The sequence below is a fragment of the Trichosurus vulpecula genome, chromosome 4, assembly GCF_011100635.1.
Source record: "Trichosurus vulpecula isolate mTriVul1 chromosome 4, mTriVul1.pri, whole genome shotgun sequence".
Classification (NCBI taxonomy): Eukaryota; Metazoa; Chordata; class Mammalia; order Diprotodontia; family Phalangeridae; genus Trichosurus; species Trichosurus vulpecula.
In genome coordinates, this window is record NC_050576.1 from 202074584 (window position 1) to 202094998 (window position 20415).

The 20415-nt window shown below is 42.4% G+C and overlaps 1 protein-coding gene across 1 annotated transcript in view; it reads left to right on the top strand.

Annotated features, from left to right (window-relative positions):
• The first annotated feature begins 4934 nt into the window (after positions 1-4934).
• SDK2 (sidekick cell adhesion molecule 2) overlaps positions 4935-20415 on the top strand; it is a 247810-nt gene continuing 232329 nt past the window's right edge. Inside the window, exons 1-2 of the mRNA XM_036755650.1 lie at positions 4935-4980; positions 11000-11159. Of these exons, the coding sequence (XP_036611545.1) occupies positions 4935-4980; positions 11000-11159 (206 nt within the window). The remainder of the gene's footprint in view (positions 4981-10999; positions 11160-20415) is intronic.

A 20415-nucleotide genomic window follows, 5' to 3' on the forward strand; every position in this document is an offset into this window, starting at 1 on the left:
CCTCCCCTTTTCCCTAAGGAAAAGCTCCAAGATCCAAGGAAAGAGCTTTTCTAGGAAATTGGTTTGGTGCCAAGAGAGAACCACATAAAAAACCCTTTGGGCTCTCCCTCCAAAAAATAAAAAATAAAAGATTAGATTATTTTTCTTAAAGGCAAAAAAATTGACATTAGCTTCCCTGTGGGGCCATTTAGGCCCAAGAGCCTGGTATCTGAAGATGATAATGGGAGTAGTTAGTGGAAAATCAAAGGAAAAAAAAGACAACCCATAAGCCCCAGGCTTGTTATAGAAAATTAAAAAGAAATCTAGACCTAAGGGAAGACCCTTCACTCCTGGCCTCTGAAAGCCTTTTCATCATTCAGATCAATCAATCAACAAGTATTTATTGTGTCAGTCACTATACTAAGCTTTGGGGATACAAAGACGAAATGGAATAATTGGGCTTAAGTAGCTTATGTCCTATCCATGGAGATAACGTGTATATAAATAAAGATAAACAAAATATCAATGTAAATTGCAGCCGCTGAGAAAAGCGAGAAAAAATTTTATGAAGAAAGTGTCAGTTTAGCACAATTTTGAAGGAACTAGGATTAGAGGTAGCAGTGAGATGGGAGTTCATTCCAAGCATGGCACCCAGCCAATGCAAAGACATGGAGACAGGAGATGGAGTGTCATGTAAGGAGGAAGAAAAAGGCCAGTTCTTCTGAAGGGCAGAATTCAGGAGGCAGTACCGTAATGATGCTCTCACAAAGCAAGGCTGCTTACATCTTCCCTTAGGCTTCTGGGGTTGCTCTGAAGGAGTTGTGTTGTTGCTGCTGCTGCTGCTGTTGTTCTCAAAGAGGACCATGATGTCATGACTTAAAGTGAATTGGGTTTAAGTGAGGAAGGGCTGTGCCAAGTCACCAGCCTCATCCTCTCCTCCGGAGCCATCTGGGTCCAGTGGCAGGATATAGATCAGGATGACTGGAGATGGCCCCAAATGCAGTGGGAGACCATGGCCTTTTTAAGCTAAGGTCTTTCCCAAGTCTCAGTTTGTCTGAGGCAATGTGCCCATTCAGTAATTAAGGCTAAGTAAGAAGAAATAGGCAAAGAATGACCTCTTTTCCCCAGTCAAAAAAAAAAATCAGTCTGGGTGGAGAATACCCACCCTCAGGGTTTCTAGCAAAAACATTGCTGTTTACACTCGCTCTAAGCCATCTGAGCCCAAACAATGACCAAATAAGACTTGGGCTGGGACCAATCAATTAGAGCCAGAGAGATTTGGGTTTAAGGCATGGTCCTTAACAAAGACATCTAGCCGCAAAATCCCAAGATACCTTGTGAAGTTTCAGCAATCAAAATTTATATTCCTTTGGGTAGATTATCCAAGGGTATGATTTCTGTGTGTACAGAGGGAGAAGAGGGAAGGAGAGAAGGAAGGAAGGAAAGGAGGGAAGGAGGGAGGAAGGAAGGAAGGAGGGAAAGAAGGAAGGAAGGAATAGGTTTCAAGTCCCATTTCAGTATTTTTCTCCCATGTTAACAGCCAGTGGTTAGCATTGTAGTTCCATTTAACCAGTTAACTCAATTAGCTTTTACAAAGGGAAATTTATTTGAGGACATAACAAGGCCAGAAGTAACAAATATTTCCCCTTAATGGGGGTACACTCCACCCATACTACTTTGGTTCCTGGGGAGAGTGGGCTCAAACTTGATGGCAGTTTCTACATAGCATTTGCCTGCCAAGTTTGCTCCAAATGCAGCACAACTTCTGAATGATTCTTAATCTCAACTACCACTGGACTGAGTCCTTCAGGTTGTTCCTTAGGACCTTGATGCTGGGCTCACTGGCCACAAAAATCATAATGGACTCTGTCTCTCAGACCTCTGCTTGACATTCTGACTTTTTGAAGCTCAAAAGGTTGTAGCCTTCTCCAATCTCTTTCACCTGAGAGAAATAAAGAATGGATGCAACAGAGATAGAAGCAACAACAGGACCACGTGCTTATGAGCATAAGACAGGGATCTGAAGCACCTCTCCCTGCTGAGGCAATTGTCTTTGCCTCTTTATTTGAATATAACCAGTCATGAATGATGGCGAGTCCTTGCTTTGGCAAGTGGGTGCCTTTTGAATGAGCCCAGTTCTGACTCCTCAGATAATCAGAAAGGTTTCCCTTTACCACGTGGCTAGTAGATAAGAATCAGCTACAGAATGTTTGCGAATAGGATTGCATTAGGCAGCAGACTGCAAATTTCCGTAAAGGCTAGGCAATTTGGCCAGATATGAAGGGTTTCAAAGGCTAAACAGAGGAGATGATATTTGATCTTAAAGGCAATAGGGCACCATTGTAGTTTATCGAATAGTCCACTATCAGACCTTCGCTTTAGGAAAATCACTTGGGCAACTGTTTGGCAGATGGACTGGAGAGGGGAGATACTTGAGGCAGGAAAACTAATTAGGAAGCTGTTACAATAGACAGGAGAGGGCATAAAGCAGGTGGCTTTGGGAGCAGAAAGAAGAGGAGGGGGGATATCATGGAAGGGAAAATGACAAGATTTGGCAACTGATGAGATATGTACAGAGAAGAAGAATGAGGACTCAAGGTTAAGGCTGAGGATACAAACCTGGATGACTATGGTCCTTGACAGAAATAGGGAAGTTTAGGAGGGAGGCAAGTTTGAATGGAAACATGATGAGTTCAGTTTATGAAACATCCAGTTTGAAATGTCTAATAGTTGATGTAGGAAATAGGAAAGAGCCTACGGCTGGAGAGCTATAACTCTGGAAATCATCTAGAGAGAGGTGATAATTAAGCCCATGGAAGCCGAGAAGTTCACCAAATAAGAAAGTGTGGAGAAAAAAATAGAAGAGTAGCCAGGACAGAGCCTTGGGATACACTCACAGTTAACAAGTTCGATATTAATGGGGATCCAGTAAAGGAGATTGAGAAGAAGCAGTCAGACTTGTAAGGGGAGAACCAAAAGGAAGCAATGTTATAAAAACCCAAAAGAAAGTATGTCTAGGAGGAGAAAGTAGTCAATAATATCACTTGCTGAAGAGATGCCAAGAAAGACAAGAAAAGACCATCAGACCTTGCAATTAAGAGATCATTCATTCGTAACTTTGGAGAATGCAGTTTCAGTTGAGTGATGGATTGGAAAGCCAAATTGCAAAGGGATGAGAGGTCAGTGAAAGGAGAGGAAGTGGGGGTATGGGTGCAATTTTTCTACAAAGTTGGTTGATAAAGGGAGAAGAAATAGCTTGAGGAGGTTGTGGGGATCCAATGAAGGGGCTTTTGTTTTGTTTTTTAAGGCTGAGGGATATTTAAATGTGTTTGTTAGCAGCAGGGATAGGGAGAGATTGAAGATTAGAGAAAAGGACGGTATGATTGTGGGAGTAATATTTTGGAAAAGATAGGGAACAGCATCAAGGTCTGGCCATGGAGAGAAGGCTCATTGCTTCATCAAAGGTTGGAGTAAAGGAGGAGACATCAAAAATGATGTCAAGGGGGTGTAAGATAAGGAGAAAGGGAAAAGAGAGATCCCATAGCACGTAGACTTAATATTCTCAACAAAGTATAGAGAAAGCAATTGATAAATGGTCAAAGGAAATGAACATGAAATTTTCAGATGAAGAAATCAAAGCCATCTATAGTCACGTGAAAAAATGCTCGAAATCACTATTGATTAGAAAAATTGCAAATCCAGACACCTTTGAGGTACCATCTCACACTTACCAGATTGACTAACATGAAAGAAAAGGAAAATGACAAATGCTGGAAGGGATGTGGGAAAAATTGAGACACTAGTGCATTGTTGATGAAGCTGTGAAGTAATCCAGCCATTCTGCCTTTACTTTACCATCCCATTCTGGAAAACAATTTGTAACTATGCCCAAAGGGCTATAAAACTGTATATCCTTTGACCCATCCATACCAATACTAGATCTGTATCCCAAAGAGATCAAAAGAAAAGGAAAAGGACCTATGTGTACAAAAATATTCATAGCAGCTCTTTTTGTGGTGGCAAAGAACTGCAAATTGAGAGAATGTCCCTCAATTGGGCAATGGCTGAACAAGTTGTGGTGTATGATTGTGACTGAATGTTCTTGTGCTATAAGAAATGACAAGGGAGGTGGTTTCGGAAAAACTTGGGAAGACATATGAATTGATGAAAGTGAAGTGAGCAGAACCAGGACATCATTGTACACAGTAACAATATTGTAATGATCCACTCTGAAAGACTTGACTTCTCTAATCAATTACTATCCAAGTGATCCAGCAGTGATCTGAGACAATTCCAAGGGACTCATGATGGAAAATGCTGTCCACCTCCTGAGAGAGAACTGATAAACTGATTGCAAATAATTTTTTCACTTTATTCTTGCTTTTTTTTTCTTTTTTGCAATGTAACTGAAATGGAAGTATGTTTTACATAATTCCACATGTATAACTGATATATCATTTGCCTTTTCAATGGATGGGGAAGGGTTTGGAGGGAGGGAGAGAATTCGGAGCTCAAAAAAAATTAGATGAATATAAAAAGATAAATAATTAAATTTTTAAGAAAATAAAAAACATTTGGGTAGAAAATATGAGGAGAGGTCCTCAGCCTAGAGGGAGAGATAGTGTGGAAGACTTGAGGAGAGGAGAGAAGATTTGGAACATCCTTGTGACTAGTGGACTAGAGAATCAATTAGGGAGATATAAAAGGATTATCTTATCTTGGTGAGATTAGATCACAAAAATTTGTCTCAGACTCAGTACCTTGGTTATATGATTTCCTCCAATTCTGCTTAGCAATTTGTGATTAGGAATAGAGGCAGATGGTGGGAATAATCCAGAGTTAGGAAGTGGCAAGGTATGAGCATGAGTGGCACCTCAGGACAAAAGATGTAGGTGCAGAAAACAGTGTAGAGATGAATTGGGTCACGGTTAAAAAGAATGCAAAGTGAGGTTAGCATGTGGGTGATGGCCTGGGAGAATATTGAAGGAAGTGGACATCATGGTGAGGACAATGAATAGATTTAGGGGAGGGGATGGGGAGATATAGAATGATAGATTATGAACTGATAAAAGGCCATTGGAACTTTTGAACATAGCCATGGAGCCCTTGTGGGCGATGGGAAGATCAAGGGTATGATCTGTGTGTAACTGAGAGGAAGTACAAGGGTAGGGCATGGTAGTTGAGAAGACTAAGGAATTGAGAAGTTAGGGACTTCGAGGGGGGCATCATTCAAAGGGCCCTATTTTAGGATTTCCTGAACTACCCTCACTCTTGAAACATTCATATTAACAGAGTACAAGGGGAAGAAAGATCATAGGAGCTCAAGAGGGGAAAGACCTTCCAAAATCATCCTTCTTTTTCTCTGTCTCCAGGAAAAATGGTCTCACAACCTCCCAGACCAAGGGAGATTACTTACCAGAAAAGTAATATGACAGCCTCTCTCTCTATGAAAGTGGCCTTATCCACATCCTACTTCACAGAGTCTGAACCATTAATTGTAAAATCAGGGCAGTTTTACAAACTTGAGGTCTCATTTGAATATTACCTGCCTTTGTGTCCAAATGTACATACAGTAATAGTATCACAGACTTAGAGGTCATTTAGTCTGACCTCTAAGAATAAGGCCCAAAGAACCGAACCCCACTTTAGGAGATGAAGGCACAGTTCATCTGGGAAGTTTACTCTAGTCTCCCATTCCATTTTTCCCCCTCTGCACACTTACATGTCCTGCCCCTTAAATTACTCTGCATATATTAATCTATGCTAATCTATACACATTTATATACCTCCAGTAAAATATAATCTACTTGAGGGTAAGGACAATTTCATTTCATAGTCCTAACACCCTGCACGTAAAGTTGTTGCTTGTTGTTCAGCTGTGTCTGACTCTTCATGACTCTATTTGGGGTTTTCTTGGCAGAGATACTGGAGTGGTTTGCCATTTCCTTTTATAGCTCATTTTACATATGAGGAAACTGAGGCAAGGGTTAAGTGACTTTGCCTAGGGTCACACAGCTAGTACGTGTCTGAGGCTGGATTTGAACTCAGGAAGATGAGTCTTCCTGACTCTAGGCTCGACATTCTATCTACTGTGCCACCTAGCTGCTCCAGCACATAGTACCAATTTAATAAATCTTCACTAAGTTTAATCAAATCTCTGATTACAATGAGTATTACATATATACATTATAACCCCTCTATAATTTAATAGATAATTTTCAATATTTTGCTATAGCTGAAGAGTTTAGCACCTACAGCCAATAAGTGACAGACTTCCAAGTGAGTACCCAGTCCATCCCCCAGCTGCATTCAAGTTCCTTGCGGTTTGGCAGGAACTAGAAATTCAGTCCTGCCCCCTTACTCCCAACAGTGGTTCTACCCCGACCCAACTTTACTGTTTTGTATTCCCACCCTGGAGGGCAGCCAAATGGCTCAGTGGATTGAGTGCTGGGTTTGGAGTCAAGAAGACCTGAGCTCAGATATGGCCTCAGACACTCAGAAGAGGGCACCTAAATGGCTCAGTGGATAGAGCTCTGGGTCTGAGCTCAGAAAGACCTGAGCTCAAATATGGCATAATTGGGCAAGTCACTTAATTATCTTAATCCACTGGAGAAGGGAATGGCAAACCACTCCAATACCTTTGCCTACAAAACCTCATAAACAGTATGGTCCATGGGGTCACAAAGAGTTGGACATGATGAATAACATTAACTCCCACCCCAGCTAAGTGGTATAGAGACACTAGCTGGTACCATGGATAGAGCCCTAGTTCTGGAGTCAGAAGAATCTGAGTTCAAATGTGACCTCAGATGCTTACTAGCTGTGTGAGTCTGAGCAAGTCATTTAAACTCTGTTTGCCTCAGTTTCCTCATCTGTAAATTGGGGATCATAATAACACCTGAGATTTATAGAGGGCTAAGCACAATGCCTGCATGTAGTAGGGTGCTTGGTAAATACTTATTTTCTTCCTTTTTAACATCTGTATGCCATGTGTTTCTGAGTTGAACCAGCTCATCCTGGAAAAACAAATGGTTATACTCAACCCTAAGCTATGCCTTCTCTCCCTGGCCCCCAAAAGAGAGATGATTTTTGTAGGTTCTGGTATAGACCAGCTTCATTGAGGGGATGGGAGGGGGCCACCAATAGGGAAGTGTAGACATGTTAGTATCACCTTGGGTTTCCTGAGAACAAACCGCTTCTTCCTCTTTTTTCGCTTGAACACAGTGAGTCTGAGATACAGATATGGACAATTTCAGCTTTCTGCCTACTCCCCACATGCCAGATAAATAAAATATCAGTGTTTACCTGGGAGCAAATTGCCCAGCAGGCAAGTTTGCAAAGGCTAATAGTGTTTGTGGGTTTCTAGTGTGTGTGCGCGCAACTCTGCACGTGTATGCATTAAGAGAGGGGGAGGGGAACCTGTCTGTGTGTATCTGTGTATGCATGCCTACCTCTGACTGTTCCTGGCATGGAGTCATTCCCCATATCGAGGGGATTTAATCACTTTGGGGGCTGAGAATATTATTGTTTTAAAACAAACAAGTGATGACAGGAATGAAAGGAAGGTTTTTAAAAACGGATTCAAAGGGTTCTTGAAAGCTGCTGGGGAATATGAATGTGCCTTTGAAGTAGGAAAAGCTCCCATTTGTTCAGTTGAAAGTGGAGTTTGCCTCAATATATCATTTTCCTTAGTAAATGAATGCCCATCGCCTCCTCCTCCCTCTCCACACTACCCTCTCCTCTCAGACCCTAGAACAGACCAGGAAAGGAGCTAAGAAGCCCCACCTTCAGGGCAGTTCCTAATAGAACAAACTGGAGGGCTTCTGGGGTTATGGAATAGGGCCCAGGGGTAGGGAACCTGCAGCCATGAGGCCACATGTGGCCCTCTAGGTCCTCAAGCACTGCCCTTTGGACTCAATCAAAAGGCCACACCCAAGGACCTAGAAGGCCACATGTGGCCTAGAGGCAGCAGGTTCCCCACCCCTGGAATAGGCAGTTATCTGAGAAGGTGGAGAAGAGCCAGGGGAGAATTCCCCGAGCCCACAGAAACCCCCATCAACCTCTCCCAAAGTGGCTGCGGTATTCTTTTCTGCTCCCTTGAACAGCTGGCCAGCCACAGCTGGCAGACCAGTCTGGCATGGATTCCATATCTATTCTTTCCCAACCTTGAGACTCACCCAAATGACCTTCCTTCTCACTGTTCTTCTTAGCTCTTTTCTCCATTCCAAGAAGGTAACTCCTTTTGCTCTGTTCACTGGAGAGTTCCAGAATTCAAGAGAGCTGACCTGCTGAGGGTGGCCCTATCATGGGCAGGTGTGGAATCTTCTTTAATAATTGCAAGACCCTGGTTCTTCCAAGAGCATAGAACTAGAACCAGTGGATGAATTTTGCAGGAAGACAAATAAGGGAACGTCTTCCTAATAGTCACTGTTGCCCCTAAATGCAAGGGGCTACCTCCAGGTGTGGGTAGTGAGTTCCCTGTAACTGAAAGTATTCAAGCAGAGGTTGTATGGCCTGCTTGCTGTGGATGCAGGATTCAGAATTTGGATAGCAATTTGACTAGACCCTCTTTTTTTGGGGGGGGGCGGCAATCGGGGTTAAGTGACTTGCCCACAATACTACAGCTTGGGTCTGAGGCCAGATTTGGACTCAGGTCCTCCTGACTTCAGGGCCAGTGTTCTATCTACTGTGCTCCCCCTGACTAGATCTTTTCTAAGACCTTCCTGGGCTCTTTCAACTTTGTCTAGTCTTCTAATAGATTACAAGCGACATGAGGGCCAGGGCTGTCTTATTTCATTTTTTGTATCTTCGGCACCTAGCACATGGTAGATGCCCAGTAAATGTTTGTTGACTTGACTTTTGCTTATTAGTGTTTCCTTGAGTTACCTATACTGAGCCCCCCAAAAAAGTGAAGGGCAGATCTTCTCCTCCCTGACTCTTTCCTTTCAGAATAACTTTTCCACCGCCTGCATGGGGTAGGTAGGAAGTGGAGGGAAGTTCTGTCCCTATCACCACTATTGGGGACAGATAGTGAAGTGACCTACCCAGGTCCACCTCTCCCATTCCTCTCTTAGCCTAACATTCTCTCTTCCCCACCCTTTTGATAAGACAACTTTTCCTCCCTCTCACTGACCAAGAAAAAGGAGAGAGAGAGGGAAAACTAGAGAGCTTGGGGCCCCACAGCTTCATTTGCAAACTAATGTTGTTATCCTAACAAGTCGCATTGTCTGCCATCCCTTGAAGGATGTCAGCTGAGAGGGAGACAGATTCGGGGCCAGAATTGCATTATCTCCAGTGGCGAGGAGCATGTGCTCAGCAGGGGCTAACTCAATCATGTCAGAGGGGTTGCAGTGACTTTGCTTTTAGCTACAGCAAGAGCTCGGATCTGCAGGAACAATGAAGAACAGTCATCTAGCTGGTACAAATTTGGTCAGATGGTCTGACCACCACTTGGTGGGTGGTCTTGGGCCTTCCCAAAATGGGATGGGGCAAGGTAGGGAACAGGAAAGGGTAAAGACTGGGATTGAGATGGGCAGTCTGAGGTGCCCCCAAAAGGAATCGGGGTAGAGAAGACCAAAGGTATCATCATTTCTGCAAAGGGGTCTGTTAAGTGTGTTGTTTTCATACAGTTCAATGGATCAAAGTTCTTTGATCCCAAGAGGAGACAGAGTAGGAGGTCTAAAACCCCTAATATGTAATGAACTATCTTGAGTTGGGGGTAGTGATTTATATGCCTCATAAAGTCCTCTGCCCCTTCTTCATTCAGTATCTTTAATTGTCTGTTTTGAAAAGCTGACTTCCCACTGGATTGGAGCCATTGAGCTGAGAGGAAAACATCGTGTAGTGAACAAAAATATTGGAATTGGAGTCAGAGGACCTGGATTTGAATCCTGGTTCTTCCCACCTGTCACTTAACCTCTGTGGGCCTCAGTTTCCTCATCTGTAAAGTGAGTGGGTGGGACTGGGTAGTCTCATATATTCCTTCCAGTTCTAGGTCTATGATTTCCAGGCATCGGTACTTACCTTCATTGGCCACAATTACCTCATCTGTAAAATGAACAGGTTAAAATGAAAGAACATGTTTTATTTGATTAAATATATTTGTTATAAGGGCTGTGTTTTACTTTTTTCTTCCAGTGGTGGGGTGGGGAGGTGAGAGGGCTAAGGATGATAGGGATAGGGAAAAGAAAGGCAGTTAGGTGGCACAGCGGACAGAGTACCAGGCACGGAGTCAGGAAGACCTGCCCTCAGACATTAGTTGTGTGACCCTGGGCAAAGTCACTTCACTCTGTTTGCTTCCATTTTCAATTCTGTAAAATGAGCTGGAGAAGAAAATGGCAAACCCCTCCAATATCTTTGCCAGGAAGACCCCAGAAGGGGTCATGAAGAGTCACATATGACTAAAACAATTGAACAAAAACTAAGGGAAAGAATAGGAAAGGGAGTCGTGTTATTGAAGCATCTTTTTTTGTTTGTTTAACGAAGAGAAGAGAACTGAAGGAGAGTCCAAAAGGAGCACAGACAAGCAGGACAGCTTTGAAAACTACCAATTGAATTTACCATGTACTTAAAATGAAAAGCAAGCTATATATAATATAGTTTCGTGTACAATCATGTTTTTCTGTTCTACTATGTAGATGAGAATGGCCGTTTATTTTGGTGTTTACTAATTTCAGAATAAAAATAGAACTAAAAATGTAAATGATGGGTTTAGATTATATGGTCTTGAGAGGTCCCTCTCAGCTCTAGATCTTTAACCCTAGAATCCTGTGACCCTTGGACAAGTCTCTTAATAATTGTGGGCCTCCATTCCCTGATCTGTAAAGTGAATGAGTTGAACTACATGGTCTCTGAACCCGTGATCCTTACTGTCCTGTTGAAATGTGTGGGGAAAGGGAGTATAGCTTTCTGAAGAGGAGCAAGGATGCAAAAAGAAACTTGATAGACTTGGTTAGAATGAGGGAATTGTGCATAGAACGGAGACCCTTTAAGACAACTTAGGTCTCTCTGTGCTTTGCAGATGATGTTTCCCCATATTTCAAGACGGAGCCTGTCCGGACTCAAGTGCATTTGGAAGGGAACCGCCTGGTGCTTACATGTATGGCAGAGGGCAGCTGGCCCCTGGAATTCAAGTGGCTGTACAACAACCGAGAACTAACGAAATTCTCTCTGGAGTACAGGTAAGCCCCATCCCTGTGCCCTCTCTTGTCTTCTCCTCCTTCCAGCCAATCACTGGCCACCTTACTTTTCAACTAAAGGCATCAAGATGTCTAAGGGGCCAATTCAGGGTAACACAGAATTTGGGAATGGAGGACGTGAGTTCCAAGTGCTACCAATCTGACTGTATGACACTAATCAAGGGATTTCTGTCTTTGGGATTCAGGGGCATCTTCTATAAAATGAAGGAGTTGGACCAGAGGACCTCTAAGGGCCCTTCCAGCTCTAAATCCCCTGATCCTATGAGGGGCAAGCCCCATCTCTCAATGGCTCAGCTACAGTCTCGCTCACCACTAAGCCTCACCATTTTCTCTCCTTCATAGTCCCAGTTAGACAATCCTTACCTTCTCTATCCATCAAAGGGACCTTATTTCTCAAGGTGACAGCCCTCTTTCTCTTGGGCTCCAGTATTAGGAATATGTCCATTGAGGGTATTCTTGAGACTGGAACGGTTTTGAATTTGGTATTATCTCTCCATCTATAAATTCTGTTTCCTCTTCCACTTAACACCCATTCACCCAAAAATTTCCCCATGGGTTCTTAGCCACTTCCCTTAATTGAGAGGTCCAATGACATGTGCCAAGCTTGGAGGCTTTAGTTTCACTGCAGTCCAGGAGCCTCTGTTCTCACCAGATCTCAGGTGAGGGAAGATGGGCCACTGTCCAGGAAATGCGGTTGACATGAGTGGCAGAGGAGGTATATACCCAAGGAGGCTGCCTCTCTATATATGAAGGTACCACTAGCTGGCCTCAGTTCACTTGGATAAGGGCTGAAGGATTATTTAAGAAGTCAAGAAGACAGTTGCAAATGCAGGCATCTTTACTCCTCCCTCTCTGGGCAGAAGAGGAAAGCCTGAAGGGAAGCTGGAATGGGGAGAGAGAAGACCAAAGCAAGCTTACCCAACCTGGCTCAGGACCTAAATCTGAGCCAAAGCCCTCCAGCAATTCCTTAAAGACTTCTTAAGCTCCCTCCCACCCTTATCTTCTCATCTTTGTCATGAGAGGGTTGCCTGGACACAGGCAACCTGTGGCAGGCAATTAATTCCCAGGTTCGATGTGCACTAATCGGTACTGTCAGTATCATTCAGGGTTGTGATTACCCTGCCCTGGAGAGGTTGTTACAAGTTGGTTTCCAGGGCCTGGGGAATGCAAATGAGAGGTGTGGGGATTTAATTGCTTGAATGAACGCAGCTCTTCCCAAGAAAAGAAGAAGGGTAAAATTGGAAACATCTCTGAGGGGATGGGAAAGGGAAGGGAGTGATGAGAGAGGCAATTGGCAAGCAAGCTGCCTTCTTTCCTGCTCAGTGTGGGGAGGGAGATGGGCCAGGACTAGGGATTCAAAAATCAAAACTTTAAAAAACATACCATCGGCTAGTGGATGGAGTTTTGTATTTGGAGTCAGAAAGATCTGGGTTCAAAGTCAGCCTTAGATACATGATAGTTGGATGATCCTAGGCAAGTCACTTAACCACACTGAAACTCATTTTCCTCACCTGTAAAATAGAAATTATAGCATCTAACTCACAGGGCAGTTGTAAAGATCAAGTGAGATAATGTATGGCAAGTGGTTTTACAATCCTTCAGGGGCCACATGAATAGGGCATAGGGGCAGGACCTGTGATTTCATGGGAATTGGGAATTCCAAATGAAGAAAATCAGTGCAGGTCAGCACGTGCTCCACAACTTTTGGACTTAGACCTAGGACACTAAGAGGTTAAGTGACATTTCCTAGGTCATCCTGCCTGTCTGTGTCACAGGTAGGTCTTGAACCCAGATTTTCCTGGCTCTGAAGCCCATTCTCTATGCACTATAGCGTGCTGCCTCCGGTTATATAAATGTGAACTGTTTTTCTTATTATGGGATCACACATACACCAGGATAGCCAATTGCCACCTAATGGGCAGCCCTAACCAGGAGGCAGGAGAGCTAGGTCAAGTCCTGGCCCAAGGCTGTGCAATGCTTGTCGAATATCTGATCTCCCGGACCTCCTTCTGTAAGTTTGAATTGTCCTTGTGGGAGAAGAGGAGGAAACAGAGGGTGATCTGTGTATGAGATGTGACTCTGTTGAATCTTTTGGGGACACTGGGCTGCTTTTTCCTCTGCCAACAGGGCAGCTCATGACAAGTAGATGGAAAAGAACATCACGACCCGGGATGCAGAAGAACCAGGTTCTGGCAAAAGCTTTGTCACATCGAGCTGTATGACCCTGGGCAAGTTGCTGCCCTCTCTAGGATTTGGCTTTCTTTTTTATAAAACAAGGAGGTGGGAATCTTAGAGTCCCTTCTAGTTCCGACATTCAATGTTTCTATGATCATCTCCTTTTACCAGCAGCACCTCCCAGGAGGAGATGGGCAGGGACAGTAATCACCAATTTACAGAAGGGAAAATTGATCAAATTCACTGTTAGCTTGAGAAGAACTAGGGGGAGCAGGATTAGAAATCAGAAATCCTGACTCCCAGACAATGACATCCTCCTCTTGGCTAAACTGCATTAAATTCAATTGCATTTCCCACTCCCACTCTCTGAAGAAAGAACCTAGCCATCACCTTTCATATATGTGAGTTTATGATTCTTGGAGTGGGGAATGGGGAGGCTAGGTTGAGGCGCTTGGGGTGGAATCTACTAAAGACAAAATTCTATGTATATGATGGGGTGGTGGTGGTAATGTGTCTATAACTCTATTCAAGTATGTCCGAGCAAAAGGGCTATACATATATATATGTATACATATATATACATATATATGTATATATTTATGAACAGAGATAGAGATATATAAGTAGACAGACAGATAGATAGATAGATAGATAGATAGATAGACAGACAGGTATTAAGTACTTACTATTTAAGTAGTGACTATTAAGGGCTGGGAATATAAATGTGAGACAGGTGGTCCTTGCCCTGAACAAGCTTACATTCTAATGGGGGAGGATAACACATAAAAAGGACCTTGGAGCCCAAAGGGTTATAAAACCATATAAAAACATATAAAACCCCACAATACCATTACTAGACCTATATCCCAAAGAGATTAAAAAAAAGAAAAAGGACCTATCTGCACACAAACATTTATAGCAACTCTTTTAGTGGTGGCAAAGAATTGGAAATTGAGGGGATGCCCATAAACTGAGGAATGTCTAAACAAGTTGTAGTATATGATTATGATGGAATTCTATTGTACTGTATTAATAATACTATAGTATTGTATTATGATGTGTACTCTTGTATAAGAAATGGAAAACAGGATGCTCTCAGAAAAACCTGTAAAGACTTACATGAACTGATGCAAAGTGAAATGAGCAAAACCAAAAAACCGTGGTCCATAGTAATAGCAATATTATATGATGATCAACTGTGAATGACTTAACTGTTCTCAGCGATGCAATGATCCTAGACACTTCCAAAGACCACATGATGAAAAATGCTATCCATCTCCAAGTTAAGAACTGATAGAGTCTGGATGCAGATTGAAACATACTTTTTTAAACCTTATTTTTCTTGTTTTTTTTTGTCTGTTTTCTTTCACAATATGAATAACATGGAAATATGTTTTGCATGACTGCATATGTATAACCTATATCAAATTGCTTGCTTTCTCAATGAGGGGGTGAGGGAAGGGAAGGAAGCAGAGAATTTGGAACTCAACATTTTATAAAATGAATGTTAAATTGTTTTTACATCAGGAAGCAGAGCCTGTCATGCCGGGGCTATGGTCATGTTTCTATTAGCTTTTCCTTTACAAATCTAAGGCTGGTTTGATGACTAGGTAAGGGTTCTAAGGAGAGTGAAGAATTCATGGAAGGCTTACATGCCGTTATGGATACATAGATCTCTTTGTTTTCTTTTGTTTTGTTGCTAACTTAATGAAAAATTAAATATCATATATCTTTCTCAGAAGATTTTTTTAAAAAAGGACCTTGGAGGAGGGAGGGGAGGTACGACAATGTGAGTGCAGCGGCATAGTTTATAAATGGCCTGGTTCCCTGAGAGATAAGTCAAAAGCTCTCCATACAGAGCAGGGGCGATCCAAGGGCAGAATCCAAAGATGCAGTGGGAAATGGCAGAGTGAGATATGAAATGATGGCCAGGAAAGAAATGAGTATTTTTTTTTCTAAGTGTGTATATATGTGTGTGTATGTGTGTGTATATATATGCATGTGTGCATGTGTATAATTGCAGTTTTCCCTTCTACATCATGGTGGTTAGAGGTGCAACACCCCCATGATCTGGAAAATCAGTATAAAATTTTTTGGCCCTCCCTTCATACCAGAGAAGAAGTCTGAATTATTATGGTATTAAAAGATAAAATATATTGATATTATTCAATATATACAAATATTAATTTGTATGTATTTTGTATATATAATACAATTATAAACAATATACAAAATATATGTATACATATATATTATGCGTTTCTGAGTTTCTAAACTTTTTCTGTGTCTTCTGCGGCTTCCCCAAAAATTCCCATTTCATTTCTTGTGCCAGCCCCCAACATATCAAAATTGTGATAGAGAAAGTTGTGATGTGGAAGGTATTACTACAACTATAACTATATATGACTTATGAGAGTATGTGCCTATGTCTTTGTGATTATGTGTTAATGTGTGTGTGTATGTGGTGAGAGGCAGCAAGGCATGGTGGGTAGAGTGCTTGACCTGGTGTCAGGAAGACCTTGTTCAAACTCCACCTCTAACACTTATGAGCTATGTGACCACGAGAAATTCAGGTAAGCTCTCTGTGTCTTAGAGAATTCCCTAGGTCTCAGGAACTGCCTAGAAAGGAAATGGAGTCCCCTTCGTGGGAGGGCTTTCCCAAAGACTACTTGTTTGGTGCTTTGCAGAGAAGAATGTTTTTCTGGTATGGCTATTCTGTATGGCAACTAACATCCTTTCCAACTCTGTAATTCAGTGATTTTTAGCTTCTTGCAAGTAGAAATTATTTCATTTCTTTATACTTGTATCCTCAGTGACTAACACAGTGCCTGGCACATTATAGAAGTTTAATAAATGCTTTTAGCCTAGTTGATTAATTAATTCGTAGATGGAGTATGACCTGCATTGATGAAGGGAATTCTGATATTGGGTGTTCCCTTTCATGATGAAATCATTTATGTGATGTTTTCACTATGTGGGATCACAGCAAAGTAATGTGATTTTTAACAAACATACCGGAATTTAAATATCCACTTCCTAATCACTGAAGGTGGTTGTTCATTTATTTCCCAGCTTTCAGAATATAGGGTAAATTTTTTGGCGTATCTTCAACAATGAATTTCCCTAATTCCCCCAGTGAGCAAAAGTCATGCAGTCGAGTATGCTGAACTAAGCTGGTGGAGCTGGGTAAGAGCATTATTGGTCAAAAATGAAGTGTAACCATAAAAGCTTTCTGGGGAGGAGAAGAAGGAAACAAATATTTATTAAGTTCCTACTATGTGCCAAATATGGGTACCAGGTGGCATGGTGCATAGAATGCTGGGCCTAGAGTCAGAAAGACCTGAGTTCAAATTCGGCCTCAGACACTTAGTAGTTGTGTGTCCCTAGGCAAGTCACTTAACCCTTTTTGCCTCAGTTTCTCCATCTGCAAAATGAGCCAGAGAAGGAAATGGCAAATCACTCCAGTGTCTTTGCCAAGAAAACCTCAAACAGTATCACGAAGAGTGGGGCACGACTGGAATGACTGGATAGCGACAATGTGCCAGGCGCTGTCCTGAAGCCGTTTCCCAGCAAGTTACAAACAGTGGCAACATCGTGATACATTGGAAAGAGGGAGCCTGAGTTCAAATCTCACTTCTGATTTTAGTAACTTGGGCGAGTCACCTAACTTCCTTGGGCCCCAGTTTTCCTATACTTAAAATGAGATGGGATTAGACTTTATCACAACTAATGATCATACAAGGCCCCATCTGCAGTACATATGGTCCCCACATAGTCCTCCAATCGCTCTCCAATCCATCAATTTATTAAGTGCCTACTGTGTGGCAGGCACTGTGCTAAAAGTAAACACATTACATTACACACATTATATTATATGCACATATATAACTTGGAATAGATGGCAAATACACACACACAAACACACACACACACACACATTCATTGTGTTGCTTTATAACTGAGCCCTTTTCTCATCCTCTGCTCCAGAGGACAAAATGTCACAGGTCTAGTAGGGCTCTTCTTTGGGATGGGGTAGGTTAGGGTAGGTTGGGGGCAGGGCAGGGCAGGTAAAGACTAGGAAAAGATAGAAGACGTTTTTATACCTTCCTTTCCCCCCCTATTTTCCACTATTAGAATTACACTTAGCACCACACAGTAAAAGGAAGGACATAATCTTGCCCAATGGGCACCTATTCTTTTCACTTAAGTTAAAATTGAAAGCTAAGAAAAATAGACAAGCCACATTATCAATTTTAAAAGTAAAAATCCAGAGGCCTTCTCATTTGTCCAATTGGCTTTATAGGGAATGCAGTACCAATCTCTCTCTTTATGATTATGGGTTAAAAAAATACATTGAATACACGAAGTGACTTCCTAAGGTCTTGTGCAGAAAGGGAAGAACCATTGAAAAATGTCCAGTGTTGACTTAGCTCGTGTGTGTGTGTGTGTGTGTGTGTGTGTGTGTGTGTGTGTGTGTGTGTGTGTGTGTGTGTGTGATCATGTCATCCAGCATATGTCGGGAAAATGAGAAGGGTCTGTAATGAACAACTGCGCCTCTCCTATGCTCCCGGTGGTTAGCATTTGTTCATCATAGACCTTCTCATTTTCCTAATGCATTCTTCACCTCGTGGCATTAGTTGGTATTTTGAGTGGGGGTCTCTTTGATTGTTCTCACTGCTGCCTTTTCTCTATAGCTTCCTTTCTAGGGGGACCTGGGACCAGATTTTATCCATAGTCCTTAATTCCTATGTGGCCCCTAGATTACCCAGTACTCACCCCAAAATAGAAGACACCCACATCCCAGAATGTGAATGCTATCAAGGGGAAGAGGTACATAACAGGGGCAAAGGGAAGGACTGAGTGATGCCTGGATTTGATATCTTCCTGGCTATCCATATTCTTATCCTCAGCTCTGTTGTCAAGTCCATGTCCTTTCCTCATGGAGCTACCATTTACCATTGTCTGTGATATTGTTACTAGGTGAGGAGAAGGATGAACAGAGGTAGAGAAACTCCAGAGGTCTCTCTGACTCTAAAAAGGCCAAAATGGGGGCAGCTAGGTGGTGCAGTGAGTAGAGCACCAGCCCTGGAGTCAAGAGGACCTGAGTTCAAATCTGGCCTCAAACACTTGACACATGTACTAGCTGTGTGACCTTGGGTAAGTCACTTAACCCCAATTGCCCTGCCAAAAAAAAGGCCAAAATGGGGTCAAAGAGGCAAGAGAGGCAGGCTTCTTTGGAACGTATCAGAATACACAATGAAAGGAAATTTGCAAAGCCACCTCTTAGTCAACCTTCCTCATCATCCAGCTCTTCCGTCTGTGCCTTGCCTTGGAAGAGGGAGAAAAAATAAGGAAAAGAAGGAATAGTGAAGGAAGGAATAAAGAGCAGGGACAACCATGGCCTGGCCAGGCAGAGGGTAAGGCTGACATTTATTTATTCACTGAGAAGGGCTTTCTTGATCACCTGTTATCTGTGTAGTGCATTGCTAGGCACTGAGGCAGATGCAAAAAAATAGGAAAATTAAAAAGCAAGGCAGAGTACTCTTCCTTCTAAGAGTTTATAATCTACCTAGGGACATAAAACATGGGCACATAAAACAGTCAAGTTACAATTCAATTTAATAAACATTTTGTGGAGAGAAGGAACTGTGCAAAACAACAATGAGCCTTTATTAAGCACTTCCTGTGTGCTTAGCATTGGGGACACAAAGGCAAAAATATGATACCTGCTCTCACATTTTAATAGGGGAGATGGGGAGGGGGAGGGGCAAACATGCAAATAACTATGTGCACTCTGGGGGCTGCGAGGAAATTTGAGCATGAACACACATCCTACCTGATTCCAGCTCTGTAGGGTTCGTTGCTGGGATGAATCCTTCCATTTGGTTTTTGAACTGGAAAAGCTAATGATGTTGAGTGCCACACGGGGCAACCATTGAGAAAACAGTGTGACTCTAGTTGAAGGCGAAGGAAGGAAGAGTCCTTCCCTATCTCAGCATAATGGCAGGACTGGGGCCCTCTGGGCTACCCCTAACTGGAGACCCTTGACTAATCCTATTTCTTGCTGTGGCTCAGAGAAAAACACTACCATTTGCCAGAGCTCGGACTGGCTTTCACCTTCCCTAGAAGGTTCCCACTCAGTGCCTGCTGTCTTCTTGTAAAGTCCTGAACTAAATAGAAGAGCTTACTGGCATTTCTCTTTGGGTTTCTTGATGACTGTTTCATTTTTAGATCTTTGCTAGAGTGTTTATCAGGAATGTTGGGATCCTCTAGGACATGAGTCCTTAACCTGGGCTCTGTGAACTTTAAAAAAAGTTATAACTGTATTTTCAATATAATTGTTTTCCTTTATAATCCTATGTATTTCATGCATTTAAAAATATTCTTCTAAGAAGGGTTCCATAGGGTTCACCAAATTGCCAAAGGGTTCCGTGACACAAAAAGAGTTAAGAATTCCTGGTGTAGGGCCTTTAACAATGAAACCAAGAGTCCCCCTTGTAGAGAGCCCTCCATTCCATCCCAATTACCATCATCCTGAGTCTAGAACAGACGTGTTAAACATATGTTCCCTGCCCACAATGCTCCTGAGTAAGGTCAAAATGAGATTAAAATGTAACTGGGAAATGTTTAACAAAATCAATGAAAATACAACACAACACAGATAATGTTAGTGTGTACTTTTTTGGTCACTATCCACCTTGCTGGGATCCTTATGGACTAGTGATTCTGCTTCTATTTCTACTAGTCCAGAGTCTCATTACCTCAGACGTAGATGATTACAGCAGCCTTATAACTGGTTTTTGCCCCCACACGTCACAGACAATTTCATATTCCTAAACGCTGCTCTCATCATATCACTCCCCTTTCTCAAAAACCTTCAGTGGCTCCCTATTACATATAGAGGGCAGCTAGGTGGCACAGTGGATAAAGTGCCAGGCCTTGAGTGAGGAATATGTAAGGAATATAGATAGGAATCATTCAGACTTTTTGGCCTGAAGTCAGGAAGACTCAACTTCATGAATTCAAATCTGGCCTCAGATACTTCATAGCTGTGTGACCCTGG